Source organism: Lepidochelys olivacea (genome assembly GCF_965140295.1).
Source record: "Lepidochelys olivacea isolate rLepOli2 genome assembly, chromosome: 8".
Lineage (NCBI taxonomy): Eukaryota > Metazoa > Chordata > Testudines > Cheloniidae > Lepidochelys > Lepidochelys olivacea.
In genome coordinates this window covers 105,439,611-105,462,996 of record NC_140418.1, presented here as the reverse complement: position 1 = coordinate 105,462,996, position 23,386 = coordinate 105,439,611, and the positions used below count along the sequence as shown (strand labels likewise).

The 23,386-nt window shown below is 42.6% G+C and overlaps 1 protein-coding gene across 1 annotated transcript in view; it reads right to left on the bottom strand.

Annotated features, from left to right (window-relative positions):
- The window catches only part of EIF2B3 (eukaryotic translation initiation factor 2B subunit gamma), a 136,045-nt gene that overhangs the window by 84,717 nt on the left and 27,942 nt on the right, over window positions 1-23,386 (bottom strand). The window contains exon 5 of the mRNA XM_084636893.1: window positions 19,538-19,649. Coding sequence (XP_084493019.1) covers window positions 19,538-19,649 — 112 coding nt within the window. The remainder of the gene's footprint in view (window positions 1-19,537; window positions 19,650-23,386) is intronic.

The following is a 23,386-nucleotide window of genomic DNA, read 5'->3' as shown; positions in this document are numbered from 1 at the left end:
CTGTCACAGAATGGCCCCCTCAAGGACTGAACTCAAAACCCTGGGTTTAGCAGGCCAATGCTCAACCCACTGAGCTATCCCTCCCCCTGGTATTTCAGGCAGGACTGAATCTCCATTAAACTTTTCAAGGTGCCCCTGACAGACCTCACCGAAACTATTATTGGCCGTTGATTCCACGGGGGGGGGGGGGGGATCAAATGAATACAAAACAAATCCGGTTTTTGATCCACAAAACAAATTTCTTGTTTTTGATCCACTCCATCTATCTTTTACAGCTTTGGCTGGCAGCAGACGGTGCAGTAGGACTGCTAGCCATCCTCATCTCCTGGCTGCTCAGGAGAAGATGGTGCAATAGGACTGCCGGCAGGACTAGAGAGAATGACCTCGTCAAGTCACTCCTATTTTAGCCCCTGCGCCCATGTCTGCCCAGGCGCTCCTGACCTACCTTACCGAGGCGGCCAGGAGCACCTCAGACATGAGGACGATGGTTATCAGGCCTATTGCACCCTCTGCTACCACAAGGCAATGAGCTGCTGCTGTGTAGCAATGCAGTACCGCGTCTGCCAGCACCCGGGAGACATACGGTGACAGTGAGCTGAGCGGGCTCCATGCTTGCCGTGGTATGGCGTCTGCACAGTTAACTCAGGAAAAAAAGACATGAAACGATTGTCTGCCGTTGCTTTCACGGAGGGAGGGAGGGCAGGCCTGACGACATGTACCCAGAACCACCCGCAACAATGTTTTTGCCCTATTAGGCATTGGGATCTCAACCCAGAATTCCAATGGGCAGCGGAGACTGCGGGAACTGTGGGATAGCTACCCACAGTGCAACGCTCCGGAAGTCGACGCTAGCCTTGGTACTGTGGAAGCACTCCGCCGAGTTAATGCACTTGATGCACTTAGAGCATTTTGTGTGGGGACACACAATCGACTGTATAAAAACAATTTCTAAAAAAACGACTTCTATAAATTCGACCTAATTTCGTAGTGTAGACATACCCTTTGAGTGGTAACAGCTAATTTAGACCCCATCATTTTTGTATGTATAGTTGGGATTATGTTTTCCAATGTGCATTACTTTGCATTTATCAACACTGAATTTCATTTGCCATTTTGTTACCCAGTTTTGTGAGATCCCTTTGTAACTCTTTGTACAAAGAGCTTTGGACTTAACCATCTCGATTAATTTAGTATCTTCAAACTTTGCCATCTCACTGTTTACCCCTTTTTATGGATCATTTATGCATATGTTCAACAGCACTGCCCCAGTACAGAGCCTTGGGAGACCTGACTATTTACTGTATTGTAGCAGGCAGGGATCAAACAATTCTAACAAGTTAACCCAATTTAGAGAAGCTGGATTTGGTTTTTAAAGACTTGGCCTGCTAGCTTTCAGCTGGATGTGCTGGTGCCATCCTTGACCCTCACACACAGCAAGCCCTTTGCTGCAGTCTAAAGAAAATGAATGGTGTATATTTTTTTCTTTAATGTATGAATAATTCCTGGCAAGAAGTTGCAGAAAGCGGGCATCAACGTCCTCCCAGGAGGGGATATCTGCGATATGGCCCAAGAATTCTGAGCAGAGCAGTGGAAATAGAATAGTTTAGGAGAGGAGCAAAGAGACCAAGAGAAAACATTTCTGTACCACAGGAAAGGTTAAGGACAAAGATGATTCAGAGAGACCAAGAGAGGATCAGAAAGAGGTATAATTTTGTTCTTCTTTTGACTGACAAAGGAAATCTGTGAAGGTGCCTGGACTTAAAACACCCAAATGAATAGGGCTTTCTGCAGAATCACTGCAATCTAGTATCTTCCTGCTACTCTCACTCATTCCAACAGATGTATTATTGTTTCTGCAGATTAAGGCTCATTCTGGCAAGGCACTGACTGCCTCTCTATTACCTGATAACCTGCAAAGTGCTGATCACTGTCAACACCCAGATACCATCGTGAGAGGCTGCTGTAGAATACCCAGAGCAAGACAGATAGACTTAGCACTCTTCTGGGTTAAAGTTTAGGACTGTTTTTCTTAGTGCCTTGTGAGAAAGGCTGTTAGTGATGAAGCTGGCAACTTAACAAGTATGAAGATTGGAGTCTTCAAAAACGGTGAACAAAATCATATGGACAACTTCTCAATGGACACACTCCACCCTCGTTTAGGAGATCAGGTGTGCCGAGAGCACTGCCTGTCACCCTGACCAGTACTATCCTATTGTTTCTTTGTACTCCACCATCTGGCTGTATCCATCTGTTGTCTCTTGTCTTGAATTTAGATTGGCAGCTCTTTGGGCCAGGACTGGCTCTTTGTTCAGTTTGTACACTGCCTAGAACAATGGGGTCCCAGTCCACAAGTGGGGCTCCTAGCTGCTACCGTGATATGAATAATTAATGATAACATCATAATTGAGTGAGGGGGAGGAAATCAGGAAATGGATAAACTAATTTGTAAACTGACCTTGGACCTTCACCACTGTAAAGGTGAGAAGATGGCTAGCTGTGATTCATTCAATGCTGTCCTGATAAAAGTTTTGGAAAAACTGAAGTGAGGAGTGACATGTAGCTCAGCTTTCTGAGGAATACCTGCTCCATCCTGTTGCAATTTTAAGGAGAGAACAAGTCTAGGTTGGCAGGAGATGCTTTAGCTGATCTAAAACGTCCTTCCCAATCTCTAATTTCTAGTATTCTGTGGTTTATTTTGACAGTCATCTGGCAAGAAATTATTTTGATCAGATCCTTCTCCTTGAGTGGCCAAAAATCCTTGCTGTTTTCCACATCTGCACCAAGAAAGCTAAGACACTGAGAAGGAATGAGCACTTACAAGACCTGGAACAGAACATCTCTCTCCTAAGGCTCTCGCTTGTCATGAAAAGACTTCCCGCACCATAAAAAGATTTGAAGAGTCGTCTTACTAAGAACAGCTGTGTGCCCATAAACCTGCAGTATTTAGGGAACGTTCTGAGCGTGAAATAAAGTTCGAGAGGTAGTTGCCACCCTTTCCAAATGGAGCACACTTCCAGCTATACCCAGATGTAGCTACGAGATTCTGCTTACCTAGCACAGCATTCCACATCTTCCTGCTCCATAATCACAAGTATTCACATTTACACAAGACAGAACAAGAAAACTCCTCTCCAGTAAAGGGAGGTAACAAGCTCTATAGTGCTATCTCCTCATGAGAGGATCAAGTACGAATGATGCCTTATAAGAGAAGATAGAAAAATTTAAATGGTAGAAATGCAGCAATAGCCCACTTTTGTGATTTATAAAACCCACCTCTTTCTGACTGACGCAGAAATCAGAAGCGCATTCATCTAAGAAGCTAGAATAGCTATCTATGGAACCACATAACCGTGTTACTATTATCTGCAAAGCTATCTCATTGTCCTTATTAAAACTCTCCTTTTCTGTGATGCCTCCACCAGTTACATTGAGAAACTTAAGGAGCTCAATCTGTGTCGCTTCGCAGTCTGCACTGCGCTGCAGCACGTACTATGTGGGTGACAACTGCAGAGTGCATTGCTGTCGTGAACTAACAAGTACCCAGCTCACATTAAGGTAGCCCTGTTTGAAAGAGGACTATGTTAATGTGAACCAGATGCCTTTTAGTTCGTGTCAACAGCATCACACAAGGCAGTTGGCGTGCAACACTTTGGTGCACTGTGCAATTCACACCCCCATACTCCGCAATGCAGCATCGTGTAGACACACCAAAAGAAGCTTAAACCAGTGACTTGATCAGTTTATAAGTAGTACACAGGATGAGATCTGATACTACAGGGCTCTTCAGTCGAGCACTAAAAAACATAAGATTCAATGACTGGAAGTTGAAGTTAGAAAAATTCAAACTAGAAAAACACAAGTACATTTTAAAGCAAGGGTAATTACCTAAACATCTTATCAAGGTGTGTGGTGGACTCTCCATCACTCACAGTCTTTAAATCAAGAGGGGATGCCTTTCTAAAACATACACTAGTTCAACCACGAGGTATTAACCTTGCACCAGGAGTTACTGGATAAAGTCCTATGGCCTATGTTATGCAGAAGGTCAGACTGAATAATAATGGTCCTTTTCTGGCCTTAGAATCTAAGGATAAGAGAAGCCACCAACGTGGACCTCCTTCCCTCATGTTATTTTCAATTCTACTCCCAGCCCCACACCCAGCCCCGGTTTGGTGTTTCTTCCATTTATAGCATTCTTAACCTATGATGAATTTGTTATATCTTCACTTATGAAATTGACTTTTCATGAGGTCATTACTTAGCAAAGCAATCATATCGCCTCTTGTTGTGTTTCTAGTCTGTCACTTCAAACATAAAATATTCATTAATAAGACATGCAAGAAGCCCAAACAACAGCCCAAATGAACAGGCAAAAGAGAATAAAAAACAAGACTAGGTATAGGGGAACTGTTGGCAGGTTTTTAAAAACACGGGTTAGAAGAAATGTGCAGGAGGAGAAGCGTTGACAGAGACTGTTGATGATGAAATCAATCTCTGGATAATTCATTTCATATGAAAGTAAACTAGCCAAAGTGAGAGAAATGATAGATTTTTGCAATTATTTAACATTTGTACCGTAGTAGCATCTGGAGGCCCAACCCAAGACTGTACAGCTGTACAACAAAAAGCCAGCCCCCACCCCAAGGAGCATAGGTCCCCTTAAAAAATTACCATTGGGTCAACTTGTCTAGAAGTAAATGACTGGAAAATAAACACCAGGGTTAACAAGTACTGGGCAAACCCAATTGTTTTGCCAGTAATTCACTCCACATCCTTGATGTTTTATTGTGAACATTTGGAAATTAAAGTAATCTGAGAGGAAATTACATGCACTGTAGTACTTACATTAAGAGTATTATGGAAAATTACAGTATGTAATAAACCATATAATAATATATTTAAATATTAGAGGACTGACACACAGAAAATCCAAAGTCAAGACTGAAAATCCAGGTTTAAATATGACCCTTAATTCATCTGGTATACAAGTACGAAGCGCTGCAGCAGCTGCTTCTTGCCGGTCATGTTTGAACAGTTATTATTTGGATTCTACAAAGCAGCAAGTCTGTAACACAACTGCTTTTTACTCCCAGAGCAGTGGTGCTCAAACTTGTCCTGCCGCTTGCCACCCCCTTACCAGGGATGGAATCTGTCCACACGTCCTCCACCCCATTACTGTACAGCAGAGCTGGGGGCAGGACTGGGGACAGGAGAGGAGCAAGGGCTAGGGGCGGAGCTGGCCTGGAGACAGAGAGGGAATGAAACAGGGGGCGGAGTGGAGCTACGTCTGGGGGGCGGAGCTGGGTGGCACTCCATCCCGCCCCCCCCGCCCCACCATGTGCTCCCTGCACCTCTCTAGGGAGGCACGCCCTACAGTCTGGGGACTGCCGTTACATAGAATTTTGCATGTAAGGAGGTTATATAAATAATATGAATTAAGTCTTGACACACTGATGAGGTAGGCAAGTATTATTGCCCCTTCAGGCACCAGAGCACATACACCGAAGGGAATCCCAGAGGAAACAGAAAAGACAGACGCTTTCATCCCAGTGACTGTCTATAGTAAGCCAACAAATTAACTTCTGTATTTCTCCACAAAAAAACGAATAGAGCACTGTGAAGTTGATGGTTTTGAGTTAAGACCAGACAATCTTCCTGCAATATCAGAGTTTAAAAAAAAAGATTAAGAGATCAGTTATATTCCCAAGCACCATGAGGCTTCAGGCTCTCTGTAAGCTAGTGCTCACAGCCGGCAGAACGGTTTACTTTGCTTGTGCCTTGCCTTCCCCTTTTTCAGCTAGATGAAGTCTACTGCTATAGTGAGACTTATCAGAGTCCAAACTTTTCAGGCCTCTGCCACCATACAGTAATGCAATTTTTAAAAGTCCATTCTACACCTACATCATCCGGGCTTATGCATTTATATCTGAAAAAAACAAATGCAAAAGATACAGTCGTTAGACTTTAGATATGTACTATTTTTTGAAGTGGAAAGATATCAAAAACATACCAGAAAGTAGTAATTGGGCTCATGGAGCTGTGCCCTCAATAAACAGACGTAACTGGCCTTTGCTGTTAAGTGTGCACTGATCTACAAGGAATCTAAATTCCATAAATCAATCACTCGAGAAGAATTTTATGGTTGGGAAGGGGAAAGGAGGAAGAAACAGAACATAAGCAGGGAAATAAAATTATTTGACACAATGGTGGCTCCAGAGGTCTGGCAGTATGGATATGAAGAATGGAGTTGATTGTGGGAAGAGTCTATTATTCTTTCAATAGCGTCTGGGTGCTGCTAAATATGCGCTCACATACCTTCCTACTTGAAAAGCTTAAATCTATAATAGCCGTTTGGTCTGGGAAAGTGGCACTGATTCAAATGCTAAAACAGGGACCTGGGAAGGAGACCTACCTGAGGAACAATATTTTTCAAGTGCTTTTAGAAGCTAAGATGGACAGAAAGAGCAGAAGCTTGGAGAAGTCTCATTCTCAGGGGGTTTTATCCATTCTGTCTGGTGCCTACCCCTCAGGTGCCGTTCTCAGCACACATCCCTAACACATTCTATTGCACGAATGGAAATAGGGCCCCTCTGAAAATAATCACACTTGCTGAAAGACCTGCCCTGCATAAATATCTTTAATAACAGTACAAACAGAAATCAGTGTTTTTTTCTATAGTCTAGTTGAAATTTATAGCACTGCTGGCCTTGGTTCTGTTATTACTGTTCTACCTGGCTGAGACTCAAAATCACAAATGTGGGAAGTTCAGAAATACTTTCAGCAACGCTATAGTTCATTTGACAAAAGACAAAAATCCAGTTCTACGAATGCTGCATTAATACACTAGGAAGGACTAATGCATATAATAGAAATCAAACCATAAAAATGTAGGGCTGAAAGGAACACTAAGAGGTTATCTAGTCCAGGCCTCTGGGCTGAGGCAGGACTAAATAAACCTAAATCTTCCCTGGCAGGTGTTTGTCTAACTTGGTCTTAAAAACCTCCACTGATGGGGATTTCACAACTTCCCTTGGAAGCCTGTTCCAGAGCTTAATTATCCTTATAGCTAGAAAGTTTTTCCTAATAGCTAACCTAAATCTTCCTTGCTGCAAATTAAGCCCCATTACCTCTTGTCCTACCTTCAACAGACAGGGAGAACCACTGATCACCATCCTCTTTATAACAGCCCTTAGCATATTTGAAGATTTATCAGGTCCCCCCTCAGTCTTCTTTGGCAAGACTAACCATGCCCGGTTGTTTAACCTTTCCTCAGAGGTCAGGTTTTCCAAATATTTTTTTCATTTTTGTTGCTCTCATCTGCACTCTTTCCTATTCGTACACATCTTTCTTAAAGTGTGATGCCCAAAACTGGATACAATACTCCTACTAAGGCCTCAACAGTGCTGAGCAGGGTGGGGCAATTACCTCCCATGTCTTACACGTGACACCCCTGTTAATATATCACTGAAAGATATTAGTCTTTTTCGGAACTGCATCACACTTGACTCAGACTCAATTTGAGATCCACTATAATCCCCAGATCCTTTCCAACAGTACTGCTGTATTTGTGCATTTGAGTTTTCCTTCCTAAATGTACTCGTCTTCATTTAATTTTATCTGGTTGATTTCCGAACAATATTCCAATTTATCAAATTCACTTTGAATTCTAATCCTTTCCTCCAAAGGGCTTGCAGCTTGGTGTCATCCACAAATTTTGTAAGCACTCTCTCAACTCCATTACTCAAGTCATTACTGAAAAGATTGACTAGTACCAGACCCGGGACTGACCCCTGCAGGGCCCCGCTATATACATCCTCCCAGTTTGACAGCGAACCTTGATAACTACTCTGAGTATGGTCTTTCCACTGGTTGTGCACCTAGACCACATTTCCTTGGTTTGCTTATGAGAAAATCATGTTGGTCTGTGTCAAAAGCCTTTCTTAAACCAAGATCATCACATCTACTGCTTCCCTCCTATCCACTAGGCCAGTAACCCTGTCAAAGGAGGAAATGAGGTTGATTTAGCATGATCTGTTCTTCACAAATCCATGTTGGCTATTACTTACCACCCTATTATCCTTTAGGTGTTTACAAACGGATTCTTTAATAGTTTGTTCCAGTATCTCTCTAGGTATCGAAGTTAGGCTGCCTGGTTTATAAATTCCCAGGTCTTCTAAGTTCTTACATAAGAATTTAGGAGCTGTGATACTGGGTCAGGCCATGGCCCATCTTGCCCAGTACCCTGTCTCTAACAGTGACTCAAACCAGAGCTTCAGGGAGCATGCACAAAGCAGGGTGATCATGGAGTGATCCACTCCTACCTTCTACTCCCAGCTTTAGGAAGTCTGAGGTTTAGGGTCACTCAGAGAATGGGGTTAAGTCCCTGATCATTTTTTCAGAGTAGCATCCGTGTTAGTCTGTATCCGCAAAAAGAAAAGGAGGACTTGTGGCACCTTAGAGACTAACAAATTTATTTGAGCATAAGCTTTCATGAGCGACAGCTCACCTCATCGAATAAATTTGTTAGTCTCCAAGGTGCCACATGTACTCCTTTTCTTTTTGTCCCTGATCATGGTGGCCACTGATGAATCAATCCTTCATGAACTTTTCCAGTTCTTCTTTGAACTCTGTTATACTTTTGGTCATCGCACCATCCCATGACAATAAGTTCCACAGGTTAGTTGTGTGCTGTGTGAAAAAGTACTTCCTCTTGTTTGTATAAACCTGCTGCCTACTAATTTCATCAGGTGACCCATTTTTTGCATTGTGTGAAAAGGTAAACACTTCCCTTTTCACTTTCTCCACATCATTCATGATTTTGTAGACCTCTACCATATCTCCCCGTTTGCCACTTCACTGTTCAACCTTTTTCCAGATCATGAATGAATATGTTTAATTTATTCCTGCCACCATTTATTTACCCCACCAAGTCATAATTGAGGTCAATGAAGTCATAATTTAACTTGTGTATTAATGTCTCCAGTTCTTCCTGTTTATTCCCCAGACTCATTGCATTTGTGTAGAGACATCTAAGATGCTCAGCAGATTGTCCCATGGTTTTCCCTCTTCGCTCCTACAGCACTATTGTAATTTTCCAAGCCTCCCGTAACATCTAGCCCTCTGTTAAGATCACCGTTTTTTTATGCCTTCCAGTGAGCTTTTGTTGCCTGACCCCTTTGAACCTAGTTTAAAGCCCTCCTCACTAGGTTGGTGAGTTATCAAAAGATGGCCTTCCCTTTCTTGGTCAGTACACCCCATCTTTTCCCAGGGGTCCTCCTCCCCAGAGTCAAGGGAGCCAAAACCCTCCCATTGACACCATCTGTGCTGCCATGCATTAATCTCCAGAATGCACGCGTCCCCACCTGGGTCCTTATCCTCAACCGCGAAGATAGATGAAAACACCACCTCTGCCCCCCGACGCCTTCACCCTTGCTCCCAGAGCCCTGTAGTCACTACTGTTATGAGGGGGAGAGAAGTTAGGAACACATAAGGCAAATACTTAAGGTCTCCAAAATTCTATCTAATGCAATGACTTGGGGCTAATAAGGCAAGGAAATTCAAAGGGAAGTCTGAAAGACAGTCCTTCACGCCTTTGTAAAGTTCACCAGTTGCTCAAAGAACTATATACAGGAAACAAGAGGATAAGTTCAATTGTAACTTTGAATCTCCCTTGCTTTTTACTGGTTTGTATCCAACCTTTGGAGTTAGTTAAGATCCATCAGCCAAAGTTTTAAATGTGAGAGCCTAAAGTTAGGCTCCTAAATGCTTATTTAGGCAACTAAATAAATAAAGTGGCCAGATTTTCAGAAGTGCCAACCACCCACCAGCTCCCACTATTCTCAGTTTAAGGACTTGGATTTTTTCCAGATGAAAGGATTTCAAGATGACCAGTCAGCAAAATACTAATAGATATTATTGCCCAGGGTTTAAATATATGTAAATTATTTTTAAAATACAAAACAGTGGATGGCACCGTACTCTGCATTGCCATTTAGGAGATCCAATTTGTGATAATCTCTTGAATCAGAAGTAGGGAAGGGCACAGTACAATAAAGTACTTCAGACTGAGCCACTGGGGAAGGAAAGCCTTATATAATCTAAAAGAAATCTCCTGGACCATTTAAGAAGGGAATTTTCTACCTAAAAAGGAACCTCCATCTAAGCTTCTTAGCAGCATCAAAATGAATTAGCGAGGGGAAGTATCTAAAGCCAGGGAACGTGTGGGGAATTTTCTGGATGAGACAGAAATGCAGAGGACATACTGTCTTTAGAAAAATATCTGTGTTATTTACTCCATCCACTGGAAGAACTCATGGGAAGCACGTCTTAGCAAGAGAAAAGAAAATCTGTTATGCTCTTCATTTCCTGTGTAATGCCAGAAACTGCCAGCACAATTCTGTTTTGGGAGAGTCACATAATGGCTATTCAACAGGGAATGGAGAATTTTAGCCTCAGTGGAATCATTTAAAGAGATATATCATTACTGTAAGTAAAACAGAATGCTCACTTTGTAACGGTTTCAGGCACATATATCTAACTTTACACAAGCTAATTGTGTATTCTGATCCTTTCCATTATCGATTTTTATGATCTGTGTTTAGCAACAAGAACAAGTCATTCACAATCTAGAGCCCCAGTAGACAACAGTCGGTGTAACAAATTGGCATTTGAAGGATTATGTAACAGTTTGTTCAATCAAATGGTTGCTAACTTTAACATGAGACCACTGTTCTGTACCCCTGCGGTACAGTGTATTTGAGATCTGAATGACTATGCTTAAGAAAGAGTTCTTTAAGGTCAAGGTTTCTTAGTGAGATAGATGAATGGTGCTTTGCAAGAATTCCACAGGTATTTCCCTCCTGCCAGCTGAAAACCCTTCTGTTAGGCATGACATTAAGGAACTTTAAAAAAAAAAAAAAAAAAAAAAACAGTACAGAATAGTAAGACAACTACAAGCATGAGCTCTGGCCAGGGGAGGGAGTCAGGACCTCAGCTCCAAGCAGAATTGAACCTTTTAACTTTTATAGAATTTTATGCGCCTCATTTCACCCTTACTTTGCTTTAAAACTAGGGGATTTTTTTTCTCCCCTGCATTCCTGCCTGCTCTGCATCATGGAGTTCCATAATTCACTGATGAGTAACACATGTCTAACATGTGGCAGAGGAGAATCTGACAGCATTCAAACAGGCATAGATAACTCCTCTGACCTTTGATGTCCCAACAGCACAATAGTGCATTTGTGCCTCTATTACCTACTGGTTATTTCAGGAATGTAGTCCACAAACTGAGATCCCCAAAATTTCAGCAGGCTGCTCTGCTACACAACACCAAATATACTCTGTGCATCAAAATATAACCCCAAAGAGAAAACGTTTAATAGCGCTGTGTCTTTTCCCAAAGTATTCCTAGGAACAGCTGGTTTGATTAGAGTTAACATACCATAAAAATAGCCAACAAAGATGGGCAAACTTCGCCCAGACCCCATGAAATACATTAACTTGTTCCATTAATAAAAGATCCCAGACATGGTGCTGAATATTTTAAGATATCAAAAGCTCTCTTTAAAACAAAATATTGATCAAGTTTCAAGATCCAGGCGTCTGGTAGGGTAGTGATGGGGATTAGCGTTTGTATTGTCTAAGGGGATACATTCACACAAAATATTGTATCACCAGGCACATGCCTCCTAAGATGTCCAAGCAACACTAATTTCTTCCTCTTCTGGAAACTCTGAATAATAAAACAGACTCTCAGGACAAGCGCTGGTCTAAAATCAAGCCCTAACAAGCATTACATGGACAAATGACAGAATCTTCCTCTCCTTTTTTAGTCTTGCACTTTTTGTAATGCTAGTAATAATCAGATAATAAAATTCATCTCCAAACTTTTTTCTAGCTACATTCAATAAATGGTCTTGCAAATATTTCCAGATTCGATTCTTAAGTCTCGGAACTCTATTTATCTGTTCGCAATTCAAGTACCTGGAAGCAGGCACACTCCTTCTTCCAGAAATAAAGCAAGGGTATATTCCATTTTCCTCTCAATCTTTTCCTCTCCCGCCACGTGAATAGCAAAACATACCAAGATCCATATCAATCAGTAACGTATATGTATTCTTCAAAACACAGAGTTCAACACTCAGTAAATGGCTTTCGGAATATATGTTTGTTGTACAAGTGCAAAATAAAAACACAGCACTGAAGAGAAAAACGACATCTATTTTTATTTGGCTCCAATATCTATTTAAGAACCATAAAAAAGTAATTCCAAAATACGTCAGTGTGTGAAGTTGGAGACCATATCCATCCCCAATGTATTTTCAGCAAAGAGCAAACTAAAATTAAGCAAAGTTTAAAAGCATAATAAAAATGCAGACTTGTTGAAAAAATGCATGTCTTTTAGCTGATGGCTGTTATACTTAATGAACTGAGAAACTTATAAACAGGCAAGCAAGAGCTACAAAGAGTACCTTGAGAATGTCTATTCCCTACCGGTGGCTGATACAGCGGCTAACCTGCCAATATTCTGTTGCTGAACTATTCAGCAAGATACTGATTTGTAAAGCAATATGATTAAAGCCATACCATGGTTTTAAAAGTGTGATTTTACTCGGAAAAGTTAGCATGTAAAAATCACAGCTTTTTATTCAATAGACCTGGTCCCCTGGTTTAATTCAGAGTCAGTTCTGCTTACTTTCCTGGCAAAAATGTTACTACGCTTTAACTGCTGTTAGCACTATAAAGCCAATACACCCCTGAGAAAGGGAGCAGGATTCTTTTGTGCTCATGCATCAGCAACAGGATCATTAATAACTAAATTCAAATTGGAAAATTTTCATTTTCAGTGATGCATGAGCAGAAAGAACCTAGCTTGACTTTCAGACGTCAATTAGAAAATCTTCTTACTTATAAACTGCACAAATCTAGAGTCCCTGAAAAGACAAATATAGACTCTCATGTAGTTCTTAAAAAGTGACTTTTCAGAGCAGAACCACAGCCTTAAGTGATCACTCTCGTTACAGTGTGTATAGTAACACCCATTGTTTCATGTTCTCTATGTATATAAATCTCCCCACTGTATTTTCCACTGAATGCATCCGATGAAGTGAGCTGTAGCTCACGAAAGTTTATGCTCAAATAAATTTATTAGTCTCTAAGGTGCCACAAGTCCTCCTTTTCTTTTTGCGAATACAGACTAACACAGCTGTTACTCTGAAACCTAACATTAAACATCTTTCCACAATGGTGTCCAATCCCTCACTCCTTGCAAAGAGAAGTTTTAATGCAGAAGCCTTCCAACTTTACCAACATATGTGAACAAACAGTGACAAACTAATGTAAAATATTTTACCCAACGAGAGTCACTGCATTTGTGTATGTCACACACCCCTCCCCGTTCTCATAGCATTACATTTGAGAATAAAAGGTAGATGAGTCAGTAACACTAAGAGTCATGGAGTATTTCAGAAAGATAACTTCCTGACTGGTGCACTGCTGCACAGACCATCAATATTCAATGACTCACCGTGAGTCTATAAGACCCCCTTATTTAAAACCAATTATGAGCAGAATGAAGGTGGGATCTTATGGCAATACAACAGAAATAATATGTACCAATGCTCTTTCTGAACTCCCATTAGGCACCTGACATGATGGTTAGTCTCTAAGGTGCCACAAGTACTCCTTTTCTTTTGACATGATGTTGACTTTTTCCTATTAGCAGATCCTTAAAGTGAGGCTACATCATTAATTTGTATCCTCACAGCATGAGAGGGAAGGGAAGAAAAAAAATTCTCCGACGCTACCCCCTCCCCCCTGCTTTTTTGTATTAAAAAAATCTTAAAAACAAGTCAGCAATGTTACTTCAGAGTTATTCCCATAATTACTACATACATTTATATATGAGGTATTCTTTTCTGTCTGAAGCACATGAGGTAATGAGTAGCTGAGATTGTCCTGGTGATTTATTAGCATATCCTCTAGGAGAAGCACAGCACCTGCGTTTACACAGATGGAACACCCACGAAGACGGATGGTTTATTAGGGACGACTCACCCTGAAACATCCCACGGTATCTTAAAAGGAAATGCTCCAAATTTAGACCTGCTCCAACAGGTGTCTTTTACTGTCTTACTTTGTGTGACCATAAATGTCTAAGGTGGAGAAAACAATTCCCTGTCCCTGTAATCAACAAATGCTTCAGCCCCCTCTTTCAAAAGGGGGGGAAAAAGCCCATGGAATTCTCATTATTTTCTCAGTTTGATGGCCTGCCAAGCCCTAGTCAGAGAGACGTAACTGGTGAATTCAGGCTTCAGGGATGAGCATGCTGCCTTCATTTCTCTCTCTCTCTCTAAAGGACCCCAGCTTGGCTCACAAGTTTCCCCACAGCATTTCCTTCGTTCTTATGCCTCATTTCTCAGCCATTTACCACAATTCACCTAAGGAAGGGCCCACACAGTTTATTCATAACTTTTCTATAAGCCCCTATTACCCAAGCAGGAAATCTCTTCCTTGAAAATTCCTTCCCTAACAGCATTGCTCTCTTTAGGTGCTCTCAACAAATTTGCTTACCTGTCCCCTCCTGATGTTTTGTTACATATCTACAAATGGGGCTGCACATGGATATCTGACCCTGTTGTGTTTGTGACGATATGTATTCCTGGGGGAATCCTGCGCCACTGTGCACGTGCAGAATGTATGTCCCCTGCAGATTTCCTCGTTTCCCTGCAGAAAAATGGCTCTCTGATGGGGAAGCGGGGTGGATAAAAATCAAGGATTTTAAAAAATCAGGTTTTTTTTTATTTAAATTGGATTTTGATCAAATGCTTTTTGAGGAAAAAAAATCTATCTAAAGGTAGTTTTATTTAAGATACATTATAGCTCAAAGATATCGCACCACGGAATAGGGATTATAAATTCTAATTCTATGGTATGAGACAATATACTCATGTAATGTTTAAGAAAAGTTTTGTAATTGAGTTCCAATAGTTCATGGATTAGGGATCCTCTCTGCCAGCTGCCCTGGGCACCTGAAACATACAGCAGAGAAGTAAATCACTGTGGGGCAGGAGGTTGGACTGGGGAAAACCCAGCTGGTGAATCCTACCCTGAGCCAGGCTCAGCTGCTAGTCCCAGCTGGGCTGAGGAGGACGGGACTTCCTCTTCCTCTGCATGGCATCTGGGGCCATTTCAGACCCACCCCCAGATGTAGGAAGCTCTGCAGAGTCCCTCCTGCCCCACACACACACTTCCTGCACCCATCGCTCCTCAGCTGCAGGATCACTGTACAGGGAGTTGCTTCTCCATCCACCCAACCTCCATACATCCAGATCCTCTCATACACAGACAATCCCACTGAGCCTCCCCCTCCCCCAGAACCCCCCATAACGAGCCTCACTCCCCCTGCACCACCCCAACAAGCCACCCTCACCTGGATCCCTACCCCACTGAGCCCCAAACAGCTACACCTGAATCCCCATCCCACTAAGCCCTACTCCCCCAACATCTGGATCCCCTCCACTGAGCTCCCCACACCAAACCCCCCTGCTGAGTTCTATCCCCCCACTGAGCCCCTACCACTTTAACCTGGAGAGTCCCATTACTGTTGCACCCAGAGCCCTCCAACAAGCCCCCTGTGCACCCAGATACCCCTAACCCAGATCCCTCACTGAGCCTCCCACACCCAGATTGCCCCACACAGAACCCTCTCATCCCTCACACTAAGCCCCTCCACACTTGGATCCTGCCTTGCTGAGTCTGCCTGCCCACACCTGGTGCACCTGGCATGGAGGGACAGGGCCCTGAGGTGTTTCTGGGGCAGGCCGGTTTCTTGCACTGTGTCAGGGTTGGGTGAAGCCTCAACACTGAGACTGTGTCACCGGGGGGGGGGGGAGGGGGGAGGGAGAAGAGGAGGGGCTGCACAGTGATCTCCCACCTCTGTGCAGCCAGAGGCCTGTGCTCCCCAATCCCATGCTGGAGCATCCATATTTATTTAACAAATAAAATTTGCAGAATTTTAAAATATTTTGGTGCAGAATGTTTAGTTTTTTGGCATATAATGCCCTCAGGAGCAGATATGAAGACTTGATCAAGAGAGAGATCAGGTATATCAGCTACAGAAGAACAAGAAACTTTGTCAAACATGGCTTGATGTTTTCACAATTGAAGAAGCAACGTCCAGAATCACATGTCTGATGTATAAGGTGGCACAGCTTCCCTTTGTTAATCTCAATCACTGCCCACAGCTAGCAGAAAGTGAACACTACGTCAAAGAAATCATACGCCAAACTGAAGAGCAGAATATTAGGGAGAAAACCAGATCACTCGGTAAACTTTTGCTTCTCCTCAAAAAAGGTTCATTCTGCAGTAATTTAGTTACTGCTGACCCCCTCTGGGTAAGGAGCAAATGAATATTTAATCCACAACAGATACTCAGGAAAGTCTGCATTTAGCCCTTTCCCACTGCTCTTTTACAGCAGCAAAGAGCTTGAAATCCAGTGGTAAGAAAAAGGCAGGGAAGGTCAGAACAAAGGATTTTCTGGGATATTTTGTTTTGTTTTAAATAAGTGTTCTACAGCTTTGGATCTTTTGTCAGAGGAGCTTCCACGGAAGCAAAGTTCCTTTGACTAGCTCTTGCATTAGATCTAGATTTTTGCCATGGGTAAACAAGGAAGTCAACGAGGTTCTGATAACTTCTCTTGGTGTGACAGTGTAAAAGAAAATTCACCCCTTCCCCCCCGCCACCCACCCACCAAACACAAACCAGAAATGAAGAGCAAACTATGTATTGAGAGCGTTCTCCTTGAATTTTTTTTTTTTTTTTGGTGTATAACAATCATGCAACAAGGCCACCATAACTTTTCAAAGTATTGATAGAAAGCTAGAAAGTGAAACAGATTTCTTTCTAGGGGAATTAAATGTGCCCTGGAAATTCTTTTCTCTCTACATGAGATCAATGGGCTATAATTCCTCTAAACGAGGGAAGTCCAAAGAACAAGAAGTGACCAACCCAGCAGATACTAGCTGAAGGATGGTGACCTACAATGGGAATTAAGATTGGGCACACACCCTTTTCACAGAATCACAGAAGATTAGGGTTGGAAGAGACCTCAGGGGGTCATCTAGTCCAACTCCCTGCTCAAAGCAGGGCCAACCCCAACTAAAACAACTGAGCCAGGGCTTTGTCAAGCCGGGCCTTAAAAACTTCTAAGGATGGAGATTCCACCACCTCCCTAGGTAACGCATTCCAGTGCTTCATCACCCTCCTAGCGAAACAGTTTTTCCTAATATCCAACCTAGACCTCCCTCACTGCAACTTGAGACCATTGCTCCTTGTTCTGTCATCTGCCAGCACTGAGAACAGCTTAGCTCCATCTTCTTTGGAACCCCCCTTCAGGTAGTTGAAGGCTGCTATTAAATCCCCCCTCATTCTTCTCTTCTGCAGACTAAATAAACCCAGTTCCCTCAGCCTCTCCTCATAAGTCATGTGCTCCAGTCCCCTAATCATTTTCGTTGCCCTCGGCTGGACTCTCTCCAATCTGTCCACATCCTTTCTCTAGTGGGGGGCCCAAAATTGGACACAATGCTCCAGATGTGGCCTCACCAGTGCCGAATATCTGCTGGCAATGCTCCTACTAATGCAGCCCAATATGCCGTTGGCCTTCTTGGCAATAAGGGCACACTGTTGACTCACCTCCAGCTTCTTGTCCACTGTAATCCCCAGGTCCTGATTTATGATGTTTAAAAGAGGCTTCAAAGGTTATTTTGTTTAAATGTTTTGCTTGTTTCTCACCTGAAAAATTCAGGTCTTGAGCAAGTTAGCTTCTGAGCAGGTCTAGGCAACACAGTGATTAACCTGTCATTGGCTGACAACATTTTTTCTCTGAGAGCGCTCCTTCGATGGCTACCCCCATGGAATTGCACCACTGGGAAATTTTAAGTCAAACAGTGTAGTGTAGGAAAAGCCTTTTCCTTAAAATTTCCCAAAGATGGAAGCACTAAGGCAGAGGTTCTCAAACTTTTTTTGTCGGCAGACCCCTTTTCAAATGTAATGTTAATCACAGACCCGAAACTGATGGACAAAGGGATATGTGTACTTCATATAAACATGTACTGTTAGTAATGCTTTAAGAAAAAGAACAGCGTAATTAGAGATGTCAGTGAGATGGGTGTGCCTGCTTCTCACTGCAGAGTCTATCTATTGTTGGTGTGATAGCTGGCATTTTGAGAACCCCCTGTGCAATCTCTAAGGACCCCAGCTTGAGAATCACTGCACAAGGGTACACAAAACACTGGTCTACACTACTCAGAGTGGCCACAACACAACACATTGGTGCTGGTGATTCAATAAGCGGTGCTGCCTCCTCTGAATCAATACCAAACCCAGGCTTCAGTGTGGTGCTCCAGAATGCCACACAGCTGCAAGTGCCACCTACAGGGTGAGGCGTGAAACCAAGGTCTTGGCCCCTTGTGCATTCCAAGAAGCAAACTCCATGTTTACTCTCAACTACCCTAAGGGGAGTGTTGTGAAGCTTAAAATAGGGTTTTCTCCAAAATGTCATGTATAAATGGTCTTCTCTTAGCAGATCTTCTCCCTGCACACTCGCACAATCACATGTGCTGACCCGAGTAACAAAAGTAACATTTCACTGGTTTTCTCTGCCTACACAACGAACACAGGCAAGACAGAGAGAACTGCAGAGGCCATCCCAGTTTGTACATCATCAGTACTACGATTTATTAAGTGCCAGTCAGTTGCATTTGTGAAAATCTACTGAAGGCAATGGGGTTGAATGGGTAACCCTGAGGTCTGCAGGATGAACACTGAATAATTCTCACGCTAGAAGCTAAATTAAGTGAGATAACAGGAGTGAAAATCCACTGGTGAGATAAATCTGTAAAATCAATCATAGGTCAGCTAAAATCACATATGTTGCAGCAACTGCTAAGCTGCCATACCGTATCCACCTGTAAATGCAATGACAAAACCACCTAGAAAAGCCTCCAATAACAATAGCTGCAATATTCTTTACTAGCCCCACAGAGAACAACTAGCGTTGGCTTGCCAATGATGACAGCCACAGAACACAATTCTAACAGCAAGCACATCAATCGGGAACCAGCTGTAACAATTCTGTGACTGCCTTGGATATCAATGAGGCAAATTTTTCATTTCCATGAATGCATCCATCACAAATATAAACTATTGAATTTGAACAACATCTGAATTTAGCCACCCTGGCTTTTCTTAAAGAACACATGGCTCTTTCACTCATCCCTTTCTCCTTCCTTGCTCTTTCTCACGATAATCCTTCTGTTCTTGCCAAACAAGGACACTGGCCAGTTGTAGGTGCAAAATACTTCTCACTGAAAAATAACCTGTGCTTTCATTGCCATTTGTGGGAGCCACCTACCATGCATCAGGAAAAATTCCTTTCCCCCTCCTCAGCTTACCCCAGTTCATCTTTCTCCATCAATCCCATCCCCAATTTTTTTCCCCACTCCAAGCTAAATTTCCATTAAGACCCAGAGGGCTTACTTCTGAAGGAGGGATCTCTTAATGACAAGTTCTTCATCCAAGTCAGCTTCATTAGCCATGAAGAGCAACCGCTTTCCTGTGTCATCCACTCCAATGAAGTCGCGCTGCTCCACTGAAGTAGAAAATCAAACACAGCCATTTTACAGTCTTATCTTAATGGAATCCAGGACAACAAGGAGGATTGGTCAAATTGCCCCGGACTTCAAAATACGTAAACATAAGCAGAGATTAACCCATCAAGCCTAAGAACCTTCATTAATGCTCTACAGCATACATTTATTTCAACCTTTCAACCAGGGTAGCCAAAATGCAGCTCATGAAGATCTAAAACATGGCCCCTGAAACCACCCACATCTTTAATATGAAGATGCCAACTGTGCAGACAGTGGGTCCCAGCATGCAATGCTCCATCTTGATTGAGCTAATGCGTAATTCTCTTCCCTCTTTCTTTACTACTACTACAATTTGCACTAAAAAGAATCCAGGATAATTAATAGCTCATCCGAGCCAGCGCTGCCTCCTTCACCATAAATCACTCTCCTTTTCTCATATCGCAATTAGCTGGTGAGGAGAGGATTATGGATTTCAGACAAGACTTCGCAACTAGTATCCTGTTTTCATACACGTTTTGTTAGTAACAAACATCTAGGCTACATGCGCACACAGCTCCAGACTCCTAATACTTGGATGCCCTAGGACACGTATTGGTTTAAAAAGGGCACCCATGCAAAGGGATACCTAATTTTCACACTATCTATTGTGTCAATTTCTCTCTAGAATAACGCTACTGAAATCAATGGCAATACACAAGGAGTGACTTTGGCCTAATGGTCTAGAGTACTTTCTTTTTGAACAGTCCGTCCCAAGCACTGCATACAGTGACAGCAAAACTTCATTCTAACAAATCTCTATGGATACGTGTCAAACCAGTTCTAGAGTAAAGAGCTCAGGAGAGCTTGGGGAAAGCCAGTTGGAAGGTGATTTCACTTTGCAATGAATATGGAATGCAACACAACTTTGGTGGTATCCACAAGCTGTTGCCTTGCCCTGAAGCTGAAAGCACAGGAATATCTGCAATGGCACAATTCTGATGCAAGCTTTTCTTTTTCTTCCCAGAGATGGTATTTTTGGTCAAATGCTGGCATATACTTACCCTCCCCAATTCCTAAAACTCACATCAACCTTGTGTGAGAAATGAATGCCTTGGGAGAAATAATTTCCTTACTGTCTTCTTTTTTTCCAGCTAAATTGCATTTTAATTCCACTTTTCCTCCTTTGCTTTCTTTCTATTTGCATCTTAATAGCTGCCATAGTAACAGCTACCACCAAAATAAGGCCAAAACTACGTAGCTGTTGAAAGCTTCCCCACTGGCAGCCTTTGATCCAAGTGATCAAGCTAGCTCCTTTCAGAAGCTTCCCCTCTCAAATTAATTATATAACTAAGGAGCACAAAAATAGGCCCTGAACACACAACAATGTGAAAAATTAAGCACAATTAGGATCGAGCTAACCAACTCAAAATTCTTGAGAGCACTGGCTCTATTCATTCTAGGCAGTAAATTAAGCTACAAGCCATGGTCCAAATTGTAAGCAGAGATAAACAAATGCCTACTGCACCTAACCCTTTGAAATCCTTGTCTGCACCTACATACAGAATAGCGACAGGTTTCTCAATAAGGGCATCATGCTTCTTAATTTAAAGTCAGGTCCTAAGCCATCGTCTATTCTACTGTATCTTTAGGTCTGTACAGCAAAGAGCCTGTCTACAATAAAAAACAGAACCATGATTAAAACAGAATTGTGCAACATGGTTGTGGCCAAACAGGTTTTTCTCTTCCCTGTGTGGATAGAAAAAATATGGTATAATAAATGTTAGTGAACTATGTTTTAACCCTAGGAGAAATCTAGATAAAAATGTGCTTTCCCATGCACAGGCAAGAGAGATGATTATTTTTGTGCCGCAGACCAGGCAAAATGGATCACCAAACCCTGTAGTGAAAAAGGACAGTTCTGAAATGCACTGATGTTAACAGGCTGGCTGCAGGCAGATAACTAGTTTTAATTAGTCCCTAAGAGAAAGGAAGGGGAAAAGAGAGAATGTGCAGGAATGGTAACTTAAAGATGACCCACAATGGGGGGGAAAAAAAAAATACAGACCAGGGTTCAAGTCCATTTATGTTGGATAAAGATGGCTTGGAAGATTTTTGCCCCCCAAAAAATTGTTCTTCTTAGTGTGTGTCTACACTACCCACGTTGCAGCATGGCCGCGGCAGCTCTGTGGCGTGGGCAGGGTCGACACACCTTATAGCTGGGGGAGAGCTCTTCTGGTGATAAAAATCTCACCCCAAACGAGCGGTGGTAGCTTGAGCGCCCGGAGCGCAGCTCCCAGAGATGCAGAGCGGTCTATATTGGCGCTTTTCAGCGCTAAAACTCTTGGCGCTCGGGGGGTGTTTTTTCACACCCCTGAACGACAAAAGTTTTAGCGCTGAAAGTGGCAGTGTAGACACAGCCCTAGAAATCCAGGCTCTGCCTACCCGGGGGACTTTGAGAAGTGGAGAAATGATGACATCACAAGAGAGTAAGGCTGAGCAAATCAGGGGAGGAATTGTTAGTCAAATTTCTAAATCTTTGTTTTTAAACAAACCTATTGAACTCCAATGCCTAATTGACATTTGGGGAAAACGTGTTAAAATTCACCATTCCCACCCCTTTTCGATTCAGGTGAGAGAAATCACAGGCCACATCCATCATGAGGTCATTCCCCAACCCTACAGATCATCGGTAACATTCCTAAGGTCTTTAAGGTAAGAAAAACAAGCAGGAAAGAACCACACCCTCACAATCCTTTCAGTCTTTCTTTATACATATAAAGGCATAAACAATTATGGTTTAAAATCCTTTGCCCGGGACTGACTAGGGGAGGACAAGGGATCTAGGACATAGAGCCAGGGATGGGAAGAGACAGGACTGAGGCAGAGACCGGGACAGGTTTAAGGCACATAGGTTGGGTCTTGCTTGGACGCTTAAATTGCTCATGACAGTCTCAAAAAAATCAGGGCAGGTACATTTGGCATGTACGCCTTGGTCTTTGCCTCAATGCCCAGAGATAAGAATAGACTAGCTCAGCACCCGAATACTGGGTTTCATTCTTCATACATCCGCTGCCTGTCTGGGTTACTATCACCCCTCAGGGTCCTACTGTGTTTGCATTGCTTCCTATGACTATGTTCCGCAGACGTTACGGCCAGAAGGGACCATTATGATCACTAGCCTGACCTCCTACATAAGAAGCCAAAGAACCTCACCCAGCACTTGCTGCAGTGACCCCATAACTTCCGGTTGAATTATACCACACATTTTAAAAAGGCATCAAGGCGCACAAGCATTATTAAAGAAGGTCAGTGGGTTAGCCTCTGTGGCTAATGCCTCTGTTTAAAGCGGACTGCAGCAGCAAATTTGTCCTACAGCTACTCAGTTTATTTCAAACCAGTTCTCTCCAGCAGAGGTATTAAACATCTAGAAATGATAGAAAATGGCCCATAAGGAATAACTATCAGCCTGGGGCGGTCTGGTAGATCTCACCCATCTCTGACTTCCACAGACTTATGAACTGATGGCAACATTCATTGTTAGTTTAACAGAGCTTGCCAGGATTCAGGATCCACGGGCATCCTTAACTGTGGCATTCCCTGAGCTTTGAGTGCTTGACTGTGCAACCTAAATAGCATACTCACAACAGAGGGTTTTGTAACAATTTTCCAGGGTTTTTAAAAAAGAGAAAATTGTAAAAAAACAGATTCCATCATGTGGCATCGTGTGGACATCCACATGGCTCATCAGCAGGGTTGC